Source organism: Microtus pennsylvanicus, chromosome 4 (genome assembly GCF_037038515.1).
Source record: "Microtus pennsylvanicus isolate mMicPen1 chromosome 4, mMicPen1.hap1, whole genome shotgun sequence".
In the NCBI taxonomy this organism is placed as follows: domain Eukaryota; kingdom Metazoa; phylum Chordata; class Mammalia; order Rodentia; family Cricetidae; genus Microtus; species Microtus pennsylvanicus.
The window spans coordinates 56,451,019-56,463,589 of record NC_134582.1 but is presented as its reverse complement, the minus strand read 5'-3'; the positions used below and the strand labels follow the sequence as shown (position 1 = coordinate 56,463,589).

The window sequence follows — 12,571 nt, the reverse complement described above, 5'->3', positions numbered from 1 at the left end:
CTGAACTACTCAATAATGCCTGTCTTCAGCAGATACTAGGGGTTTTTGTTCTTGCACATGTGTGGGGTCTGGCTCATCACCATTACTGCTCAAGTTCAAGAACTAAATCATGCAGGGAATTGGATACTGCAGTAGGCTATGTCCTTTCCTTTATGAACTACAGCTCTGAGTGGGTAGCTTTTCCTTCTTGGAAACCCTGACTGCCCCCTTGCTGGCTAGTGGCAGGTCCTGTGTGATTAAGTTTGCAGGTGGGAGCTCTCCCATCTGAATTCTGCACGGATCTTCCAACCGTGTTGCTATTTGTATGCACATCCTTACTGTAGTTCAGTCCCAAGGAAATTGTTCAAAGAACAAACCAGGATGTCCAGGGGCTCCTCTTTTTTTTTTTTTTTTGGTTTTTCGAGACAGGGTTTCTCTGTGGCTTTGGTGCCTGTCCTGGCACTAGCTCTTGTAGACCAGGCTGGCCTCGAACTCACAGAGATCCGCCTGCCTCTGCCTCCCGAGTGCTGGGATTAAAGGCGTGTGCCACCATCGCCTGGCTCAGGGACTCATCTTTTAAACTCAATGTATCTTCTCTCCTCTCTCCTTATGTGATTCTTTTTATATTCCAAGACCAAAGAAAATTACATTTGTCCCATATAATGCCCCTGAGTTGTTCACATTGAACATATTGTGGATATATACTCTTATCCCTCTATTTCAGCTTTTGGCACTTAAGACTTACACATTTATCCCTTGTCTTCTAAACCAGGACTCATTTAACTCCTGTGGTCTAAAGCTAAACATGTTGGACCTGTAAAACCTTGCAGTGAGGGCGCTGGAGAGATAGCTCAGTGGTTAAGACCATTGCCTGCTCTTCCAAAGGTCCTGAGTTCAATTCCCAGCAACCACATGGTCGCTCACAACCATCTGTAATGAGGTCTGGCGCCCTCTTCTGGCCTTCAGGCATACTCATAGACAGAATATTGTATACATAATAAATAAATAAGTATATTAAAAAACTATGCAGTAAAGATGCTCACTTTGTTGAAGACATGGAGACAATTTTAAGTAGGACTGTAGCCCAGAGAACCCGGTGTTCATGTGACTTTCCAAGTGTGTGCTTGCTGGGAGCGTTTCATGCTGCCCTGTGTTCTTGGTCTTCTGTCTTCAGGGCTTCCCACTCCAACAGTACTCTTTTCTGCCCGTTCCATGTCCTTCCTGCTAGGTGACCGTTAGCCACAAGCCGTGCTTTCCCATCAAACAACCAGCTCACTGTCCTCTTCCTATACCTTTGCCAAATAACAAGTACATGGACTGCTTGAAACCTCTCTTCCTGTTTTCTTCCTGTGGACAGTGCATAGTTTTCCTCCCTTTCCTTCCTACACAGTTTATTAGAGATGGGTTGATGGGGATATCAGAATTAGCCAGTAAGGGCTAGAGCTAATGGGCCAAGCAGTGTTTAAATGAATACAGTTTGTGTGTTGTTATTTCTGGTGTAAAGCTAGCCATGCGGGAGCCGGGTGGGACGAAAAGCAGGCCCACAGCTCCCACAACACTCCCTCATCTATAGATGATGTGCCCAGTAACCTTAAGTAGCCATATTATAATGCTGTTTGCAAATGAGAACATGGCTTACATAACATAGAGGCTTACGTGAGGATGGTGACTAGAAGGGTCAAGTATCTCTCACCAGAGAAATTATAGATGAAGTCGGGTCTCCACAGGGCTGAGACGCAACCAAGTACTCTGGTGAAAGCCTTGTGTGCACTCCCTCTGTCTGGTATGCTCTTGTGGTGGGACAAATAACTCTCAGTTGTCCCTGTTTTCCACTGGCATCATGCAAAGATTACAGATTACAGTTTCCTGTTGAGAAAGTGCACTCCCAGTTCTTTAGTACTGTACACTTCCGCTTTCCCCACCATTCCCTCCACGCCCAGCAATGAGAAGTAACTAAGTGTTGTCTTATAATAGAGGCTCCTGTGCTTCTGGCTTGCTTTTGGACATGCGGTGTACAGGGGACACTAGTCCTAAAGACCCATGGTTTGCATATAGCAACCGTGTGTGTGCCTTGTGCTTGGGCATGCTAATGCAGCATTGCTGGAATCACACCCAGTCCTTAGCTTCCTATGGCTTACATATGTATGTACAGAAAAAAAAGTCACCAAATATAGTTTCCATTGTCATAACTATTATGAAGAAAATGAGCCTTCATAGAAGAGCCAGGAAAAGATGGAACATCTAAGATTGGTGGTATAGCTTAGTGGTAGAGAGCTAGTCTCACCTGCATGAGGCCCTAGGTTCAGTGCCAGTACTTTGAATACACACACACACACACACACACACACACACAGAGAGAGAGAGAGAGAGAGAGAGAGAGAGAGAGAGAGAGAGAGAGAGAGAGAGAGAGAGAGAAATTACATTGACCTTAAAACTATATGGGCTTGCATACCTATACACATATATATCATACACACATGAAAGAAAGAAAGAAAGAAAGAAAGAAAGAAAGAAAGAAAGAAAGAAAGAAAGAAAGAAAGGAATGAAGGAAGGAAGGAAGGAAGGGGGGAGGGAGGGAGGAAAGAAGGGAAGGAAGGAAAGGAAGGAAGAAAGGAAGGAAGGAAGGAAAGGTGAGAGAGAGGGAGAATAGGCCATGCAAGTGGGGAAAGCCTTCTTTCAGGGGGATACCCTTCAAGGAGTATGGGAAATTGAGCTAGCTGCCAACATAAGATAAAATTTTCATTGCTTTACTAGTGAGGGTTGGAGGCAAGGGGCAGACAGTCTAGAGGAGCTGAGGAGATGGGATGAGTCTATACCTTTCTTTAAACCATGGTCTAGAAGAGCTGGACAGGATGTGAGACTGGGGGATGGCATGGAGTGAATCTGGTGTTCAGAGATGAGAGAACAGAGGGAGCATTGACCCCAAGTGGGAGACAGGGATGGGCAGGGTGGACATCAGTCTGTCAGCCAACCTGCCAGACAGCTTGTGGCAGTCAGTGCTTCTGGAAGCTGCCAGAATAGTGGAGTCATGAAGCTGTGCAAGGGGGACCTGGAGCCATGACAAGAGAGGACTGGCCTCCTTTTGTGCTGGAGAACTCAGGGTTTTGGACAGAAGGCTGGAAAGTCAGAAGGGAGGAGAAAACGGGCAAGATTTGCTCAGTGCTAAGGTCAGGGCCAGCAACAGCAGCCAGCAGATGGCTGAAGCCTGAGGACAGCAGGGCCTGAAGGAATGGCCCTGTGCCTTCTCATGAGCCAGTCAGGTAACCTGAGACTCCTTGGGGGACCAACCTCCCTGCGTGAATCCTCTGATTCCCACCCATGGCCTGGAAGCTCAGTACTGCACAGAAACCAAGTGTGTAGCCTGCTGAAGAAGACACCAGGACCAGTGGCAGTCTTCTGGACAGCGGGTGTCCTCGGGGTCGCTGTGGTCGTGACAGTGGAGGGCAGCAGCATGTTCTTGGCGTTAGCTCCGGAACTTGTTTCCTCACACTTGTCTATAGTTGCCTCTTGTTCCTTCAGTAGCTATATGTGTTACAGTGATGTCATCTCTCCGTGCTTGGTACTGTTGTTTTATGTCCTTTTTCATTATCTTTCTGGCTAGAGGCTTATACATTTTATCAAGCTCAAAAATATTTTTTAAATTTTTTAAAAGTCAAATAGAATATTATCACTTTCCCATTTCCTTCCTCTCTACAGCCCCTCCAAGCAATGCCCACTTGAACCACTTTCCATTCCTCTCCTCAACTCTCACGTTGATAGCCTCTTTTTCTTCTTCTTCTTATTGCATACATATATAGAACATATATATGTATGTGTGCATGTACAATTACATATAAATAAAACCTGCTGGGTCCATTTTTTTTCTGTATGTATAGTTGCCTTTGGCAACCAGTAAGGGGGTTCATCCCTGGGAAAGGCTAATTCTGCTTCTCCCAGTAGTCATTAGCTGTCTCTAGTTCTTTATCTGGGGTGGGGCCCCGAGCTTTCCTCTTTACATGTTTATGTGTCCATTAATATTGCCATTGTTCCCATCTTATTTATGTGGCCATTTCTGAGAGAGACTAGTTCACAGCCGACTTCCCAGTGTTCTTGTGCTTACAGCATTCCCACCCCCATTTTGGAGATTTTCCCTGAACCACAGATACAGGAACTGAGATGTGCTTGTGCCCAATTGGGCTGGACTCTCTGAGATCCGTTGCTCTCTGCATTGTGTCCAGTTGTAGTTTTCTGTGATGGTCTCCATTTGTCAGACTTCTTTGCTAAGAGAAGGTAACTATATATCCTTACATCATCTGTGGATATAAGGAGAAGATTTAGGATGTAGGATGGGATTATGCTTGTCTAGCAGAGTGGTAATAGTAGATTCTTTTTTAAGGCCCATGACCTTTCATTGGAAGCTGCTAGATTTCTAGTATCCGGTGTGACTTTCCTCCTGTTGAGTGTGCCTCAAGTCCAATTAGACAGCTGTTGATTGCCATTGATGATATGAGTGCCGCTTATTGTACTTTTATCCAAGTCTTGCCATGTTGGTCATTGTCACGATTCTATAAATTGCTTTTGGTAGAATGGTCAATTTCACAACATTATTTCTACAAATCCATGAACAAGGATGCCTTTCCATTTTCTAGTGTCTATCTCTTTTGTAGGCGGAACTTTCTGTCCCGCTTGCAAGCTCCCAAATGAATGACACAGAGACTTGTTATTAATTGTAAAAGCTTAACCATAGCTTAGGCTTATTACTAAATCACTCTTACAACTTAACCCATTTTTATCAATCTATGTATTGCCACATGACTCAACACTTTATCTGTCTTCCAACCTCTCTTGTTATCCCTGTGTCTCCTGGCAACCTCACCTTTCTTCTTCCCAGAGTTCTCTGTGTCTGACTGTCCCTCCTATTCCTCCTACCTAGCTAGTGATTGTTTAGCTTTTAATTAAATTGATGAGAAGGTGCCTTGGCAAAGATACTTCATGGTATAAAAAAAGATTATTCCACAACACTGTTTCTTCAAATGTTTGAAGTTTTTATTATAGAGATCTTTCATATCCTTGGTTAGGTTTATTCAAGACAATTGATTGTCTTCAGTGCTATTGTAAATAGGAGTGCTTCCATGATCTCTTTCTTAGTGTGTTTTTTGTTGGATAGAAGACTACTGATTTCTAAAGTTGATTTTTGTGCCCTGATTCTTTGCTGAAATTGTTGAATGTTTCTGAGTGTTTTCTGTATATTCTGTAAATTTTTGTATAATATCATCTGCAAATAAGGATAATTTGACTTTGTCTATTCTTTTTGTGTCTCTTTCATTTCCTTCTCTTGCCTTATTTCTCCAGTTAGTGTTTCCAGAACTGTTTTGAAAAAGGAGTGGAGGTAGTGGACAGCTCTGCCTCACTTCTGACTTTAATAAGATTGATTTGAGTTTTTCTCCATTTAGGATAATATTGGCTGTACATATCTCCGATTTTAACTAATGTGAATTGGTAACCAAGAGGCTTGATTAAAAGGGCAGTAAAATATATCATGTCATCTCTCCTTACCTTGTCTTAGAAGCATTTATAGAAATCCATGGCATATTAAATACCAAAAATTGCTAGCCATTTCCATGTCTAAAAACATATTCAACAATCTAAAAATATATAATAAAATGACTAAAATGCCTAATAAAGGAAGAAATAAAACATTAAGTTTTGTAGTTTTATAGCTCTGTATAGAAAAATATATTAGTCTAAAGGGCAACTTAAAATGTCAATTACAAAATATTTACATTTTTATAAACACTAACAGAAACATTGCGTAAATCTGCAGGCTGTTAGACGCTGCAGTGGCGGCTCTGGCTTCTGTGAGTTCCGCTATGAAAAGAATAATGTGTTTGACCTTTACAAACTCCTTGTAACTTCCTCGGGATGTATTCAGAACTGCACATTTGGGACAAAGAGTTCCTGAGGAAGGGGGGTTTTCTTTTTAGTGTATTGCATGTATTTTCAGATAGCTATTTCAACTTGTGTTTCCATAGGAATTTGCTACTTCTACAAACCCATATAAACTAGATAATTCTTGGTGCAATGTAAACAAAATACATTTTCTAGTTTAAATAAAGTATGACTGTCCTCCATGCTCCCCAAAAGAATTATTGATGAAGTTCTCTGTTTGCTTTTCATCTCTTTTTTCTACATTTCTTCTTTGAATTTCATCTCTTTCCCATCAATTTTGACAATAATTTGCCATGTTTACTGTTGTTCTTTGTGCAGTGCATCTGTTTTCTCTGTTTTTAAGATTATCTTTTTGTCATTGATTTTTTTTCAATTTGAGTTTGATATGAATTGCTATGGTATTCTTGATATTTCTTGTATGTGGGGATTAATGAAATTTCTATGCATAGTGGTTTATAGTTCTCAGTATTTGGGAAACTTTTCAATGTCTATTTCTCTAAAAAAAAATTTGATCTCTCCTTTCTTATGATCACTCCAGTTACATGTTGAGTGGTTTTCCAAGCATTATTAGTGTTCTGTGGATTCTTCTTTTTCTTGGAATTTTAGTGTGTTGCTTTTATTGATGTCATTGTTTGTTCAAGTTCACTAATTAGTTTTCTGCATTGCCAATTTACACTTTTGACTGGGCTCTTACACCTATTGTGTGTGCTTCCTTGGGTCTATAAGCTTTAGTTACAAGGACTATTCACATGACTTTGTGTGTGTGTGTCCTTTCTTTTCCTAAATTAGCATTTTTAATCAGTATATCACAAATCTTGCCTTGTTGGGAACCCAATATTCCTTTATTCTTGGGTTTATTGTGTAATACACCTTTCTGAGGTCTTACACTTTTAGCTCTGTTAGCCCCAGCTGTACCAAGCTGTACCACTTGAGGTCTGTCTCTAGAAGATGCTGTGTGTCCATTTGAATTCACTGTGCAACGAACAAACAAGACTAAGCTGCTGGATCCTGAGCTTAGGGCCATCGCTTGGCCCAGCAGCTGCAGGCTAGCTGGCAGACTGAGACTATCGTGAATGATTCTCAACTGTTTTAAAATCTGAAGCTAGCATTCCTCTCTCCCGTTTGCCTCAGCTTTGTCTTTAGAAAGACTTCCAATCTCATGTTTAGTCTGTCTGCAGATTCTTAGATCAACAAGGTGCCAATTCATCATCAAAAGGGAAAGATGACTGATGACAGAGAGCCCTCCATCTCCACTTCAGGTCAGATCATCTGTGTTGTGTTCACTCAGCCCAGGTCTAAGTCTGTTCGCTAGGAGCTAAGAGGCATCCCAAACCACTCAAGTCATGATTGAACTGGCTGTATCAGCTTGTTGGGCAGAATGCTTTTTTACTGGGAAAGAAGGGATGTATTCCACAGCGTGGAGCTAAAGGACCTGCTCTTTTCCAAACCTAAGAAAATCTTTCTTGGAGCTGGAGAGATGGCTCAGAGGTTAAGAGCACTGACTGCTCTTCTGGAGGTCCTGAGTTCAATTCCCAGCAACCACATGGTTGCTCACAACCATCTGTATTGAGATCTGGTGCCCTCTTCTGGCCTGCAGGCATACATGGAGGCTGAACACTGTGTACATAATAAATAAATAAATCTAAAAAAGAAAAAAAGAAAGAAACTCTTTCTCACTCTCAAGTCTATCATTTCATTTCTTTCTGGAACCAGTCCTGTATTGCTGACATTAGTGTAATTGAAATGTTCAATTCCTATGAGAAAAATAATGTCCTTCAAGTTTCTCTTTCCTCTCAAAAACAAACAAACAAACAAACAAAACCAAATCCCTGTGGTCAAATATCAGAAAGAGATAGAGGAAGATATTCCTTATTGCTAATTAGCATGCGGGAGATTTCTGGATCCCTGGTGACAGTGCAAAGTTCCAGGAGGAATGTTCCAGGGATCTTCAGCAAGCATGAAGCTCAGGAAAACACCATCACCCAGACAAGCAGGGATGTGAGTGACAGTAGCCTAGATGGTGAGGGCAGCATTTACCTCAGCTCAGAGGACTCCTGCGAAGACCAAAGCATGAGTCGGCAGGTGCTGTGTCCCTGGGAGGAATGGTGTGGTCACACCGCTTCTACTACAGGAGGAAGGCATGTTTTGTAGCACTCTACATAGCATAGGTTGATTTCATATACGGTTCACTTTTGGCTTAACTGTTTAGAATTTTTTCCCCATGTTTGGTATGAGGAAAGGCTCCCTGAATTCTGTGACTGACACCATTTGTACAGGGCCTATCAGTGCCCCTACTGATGTGTGTTGACGTGCGTGTATGAACTAGTAGTATGTGTGTGTGTCTGTGTGTGTGTGTCTGTGTGCTAGGCAGTGACCTTCTTCCATGAATCCATTTCACTTATGAATCAAGATCACATTCACATCTGGCCACTGTGGTTTGTGAATGGGTTTTAGCATTTCATGAGACAAAGCTCTGCTTTGTTTTATTCAAATTAATAATAACAATAATAGTAAGAACAATAGTCTCAGATCCTCTGCAAAGATTTTAGACTCATTTGTAAAGTTCCCTGAAAATCCCATCTGAGGTGGTGATTTAGATATGGATTAGCTTAAGAGAATCAAATTATTGGCCTGATTTTATATATTTGTGTATGAAGACAAAATTTAGAAGTGTGTTAAATTTTACAGTTAATGAGGATTTTATTTCAGATTTATCTCCTTACTGTTTATTTTCAATTTAACTGCATTATGATCACATGACATTGGTACTGGTCATCTATCTGTTCATGTTCTTAGTGATCCAATGACAGGTTTTAAATCTTTGTGTGTGTAAGAAGAGCATATTTTCTCTATTGTGGGGCATCAGATTGATATACTATATAAATTTATTATATAATATTATATATAAATTATGTTAATATCCTTAATATCAATCAATATGCAAGAGACTAAAGGAATCCCTTTACACTGTGCATCAGGTTCACCTGCATATGGCATTTTAAAAATAAAATTGCAAAATTACAGCAGCTCAGAAAATATAGACTCTATACAGCATAGTATGGACTTCTTAGGGTGAAAATTAAATAAATTCTGTCTACGCCTATGTGTCCAGGGCTCATTAAGACCTTCCCTGTGAGCCTGGGGTACAGAACAGATAATGAGTTGCAATCCTCTGTCTTCCCACCCATTTTGTAACTTACATTTACGCGAAGATGACTTGGATGTGTGTGACATGGGATCCCATCTTTCTCAGCACTGAAGAGTGCCATGTCCCCAACTATGCAAATCTATTGTCTCTGAACTTACATATGTTTTGCCCCCTCTGCGTCCTTGGATAAAGAGACAGTATATTTCAAAGGTGCTTGATCTTATATTTGGAAAACTTTGTTGACAAGCAGAAGCAATAGCTGTTCATGGTGTATTTTATTCCCCAGAGACCCAGCTGACTCCCCAGCTCATCCCCTTTTTACATTTTTGCTGAGTTTCCAGTTTTCTCATCTCTTCCTTGACATTCCTGTGATTTTCATACTAGGCTGCCCACCCCCACATTGAGGCCTCCACTCAGTTGAGAATGGTCTAGTTTTTACATGAACTCTGGCTAGTAATAAGAGCTGGCCTTTGACATACAGAGTGTCCCTGGATGATTCTTAAAACTGAAGGAAGTTCCTTAATTGGATTCACTTCTTAAGCCTCTCTCATGTCTTTTCTGTCTGTCTTCCAAGCTCCAGGTTTTCAGATGATGCCATTATTTTGAGATGTACAGAGAAGTTAGTATACGGTAGAATGTGTAAACGGATTAGGCTGAAAGTTGATTGTAGTCAAAGTTCCAACATAGAACTTTAAATATAAATTAAAATTTAATATAAATTTAAATATAAAGGTACCCATCTATTGTATAACTATATGTACATACATGTAATGCCCCAGCCTGGACTTCTATATTTATAGTGGTTCCCACGACTACACTGATGATCACTTACAGGCCAAGCATGTTGCTTGGTGTTTATATACATTGCCATCTTCAGTCCTACCAGTATAGGAAGCAGTTTGCTTATCACCGTCTACAGACGAGGCTTTTCAACTAGAAGGGCTTCAGATGCCTACTGACTACCTAGGTGCTGGTAGACCCTCCATTCAAACCAAGCTGCTTCTATGCTTTTTTTCCTTCTCTCTCTCTCTCTCTCTCTCTCTCTCTCTCTCTCTCTCTCTCTCTCTCTCTCTCTCTCTCTCTGCATGTGTGTAGTATGCATATATGGACACACTTGTTTTCCTACATGTATCGTGTATGTTGGGGAAGTACATATACATTTGTGCATACATGTTGGTAGAAGTCCTAAGTTGATGTTGAGAATCATCCCCTGTGGCTCCTCTACCTTTACTCACTGAGGCAGGGGATCTCAAAGCCAAAGCTTCTGCTATTGCCCACTTGCTAGCCAGCTTGCTCTGGGAACCCCCTGTCTCTATCATCCCAGATTGGAATTTACAGGCAGTCTACCAAACTAATAATTCATCATTTACATGGATTCTAGGCATTTGAGCTCTGGTCCTCACATCCATGGGACAAAAGATTTAACCACTGAATGAATCGTCTCCCCAGGGCCCGCCCCATGATTCCACCCACAACGAAAGCAACTGAAACATGATGTGCTGTGTTTTCAGGTCGTCGTCAAGTAGTCTTCTCACATCCTCCTTTAGGCAGCACCAGGAGTCGCTGGCAGCAGAGAGAGAGCGGAGGCGACAGGAGAGAGAAGAAAGGCTGCAGAGGATAGAGCGGGAAGAGCGGAACAGATTCAAGTAAGGGGCTCCAGACTTCTGTGCTTTCAGACTTAAGACTGACAGGCGTCCTAAGCGGGTCGGGAAGCGACACATTTGTTCCCCATTCTCTCTGTATCTTAACGAGGAGAAAGATTCACCTGCAGCAGACTTCTTGGGTGTGGTGTGTTCTGGCTTCCTCTAGCCATGTGGCAGGAAACACAGACAGCCAAATACAATTAGAGTTCTGTGCAGCCGTGGTCACCATCCGTTAAAGGGGCTTTACCCAGGACACAGAGCCTAATTGCCTCAATGTAATTTGCCATTTCTCCCTGAAGGTCCTCATGTTTTATGCATATTCTGTTAGCTGTAGGAAGAAAATCTTTATTTCCAACTCTCTGGTTTGTTCTTTTCTCCCTGTCGTAACCTATATTCGTATATGTTGCTGTATTATATATAAAATATATTACAATAATTACAAAGTACAACATATATAATACAATATAATACCATTTATCTTATATAATATGTTTTGCTTTTTCCTGGGGAAGAATTTTTGTACCAATTACTCCCAACCTATGCCATGTTCTCTGTGCCCCTCCATGGATGTCTCCCTGGGCATGGCCCATTGAAGGTTCCATGTCTTAGCCTCTCTGTTCCCATTGAAGCCAGTGTCCCTCTTCTCCCCCTTTTAGCAGTTCACCTCTCGGCTGTTCTCTGGGCTCAGCTCTCCCCTCCTGAGCTGCACATGCTGCACTTTGCAGAGTGCTCAACCCCAAGTCCCTCCTTACATTTCCTCCCCGCCCTTCTTTCTGTCTGTTTTTCCATCCCTCCTTCCCTACCTTTCCCCACCACACTCCTGTACCTTACGCCTTCTTCTCCTCCTCATTATCCCTCCCATAGCATCAACATGTTCCCTCTCTTCCTGTGTCTCCCCATCTCTGTTTCCCATCTCATCAGTTTAGTTTCTTTGGCAAAGTCTCCCAATGATGATGCTAGTTTAGAGGACACAAGGCAGGATCGGTGAGAACTTACAGATTCAGTGACTTCTGGCTTTCCCCAGAGGCCAAGAACATGTGTCATTGTAGAAATGATCCAAATATGATCAGAATCGTAACACTACATCGTGGCCGCTTCCTAATTCATGCGGAGACACCAGAGTCTCTCGGTGGAAGGGTGAGCCTGGCTTTGGTGAGAGAGGATGAGTAGGTGGCGTGAAGTTAACAACATCATTTTCTGCCACACTTGTACGGTGTACTGTGAGCTGCCAGATTTCTACCAAATGATACCTGGAAACGCCAACCTGTCTGCACCCCTTCTGAGGCAGTTCCAGAAGTGGTTTATAAGATCCAATTTTTAAAACCTCTGGGACAAGTTAAATGCTTCTTGATTTATGGATCTCTGAGAAATCCCATATTTTACCACCAATTAGCAGCTGGGAATTTGCCTCAAAATATGTGGAAAATTCCGGGATTAAGTTATGCATCAAAAGTCTTATTGAAAATCTCTTACACCCACAAAACCAAATAAGGTGCAGAGTGATTTCCAGGGAATAACCCAAGGTTTTCTCTGACCTTCACACACACACACACACACACACACACACACACACACACACACACACACACAAATAAGGTGCATAGTGACTTCTGAGGAATAACCCAAGGTTGTCCTCTGACCTTCATGAGCACATACACACAGTAGAGAAAGAAACAGGGACAGACACATACATTACAGAGACAGAAAGACAGAGACAAGGAATACAAGAACAAGGAACTTCCTGAGGCACAACCCACCCATCTCTGATTTGAACATGTGTAGCTCCTAGCATAAATAGCAAGCCCAGCTCTGAGGACTATCTAGAGAGAGGACTATCACCCAGGCCCCATAATGGCTGCTGGGTGGCACACAG

At 42.0% G+C, this 12,571-nt stretch overlaps 1 protein-coding gene across 11 annotated transcripts in view; it reads left to right on the top strand.

Annotated features, from left to right (window-relative positions):
- Fhod3 (formin homology 2 domain containing 3) overlaps positions 1 to 12,571 on the top strand; it is a 424,496-nt gene that overhangs the window by 335,824 nt on the left and 76,101 nt on the right. For 6 of the 11 annotated variants that reach the window (XM_075969156.1, XM_075969153.1, XM_075969152.1 and 3 more), the window contains one exon: positions 10,567 to 10,701. In XM_075969156.1, coding sequence (XP_075825271.1) covers positions 10,567 to 10,701 — 135 coding nt within the window. The remainder of the gene's footprint in view (positions 1 to 10,566; positions 10,702 to 12,571) is intronic. The other 5 variants (XM_075969157.1, XM_075969155.1, XM_075969151.1 and 2 more) reach the window with 1 other exon arrangement.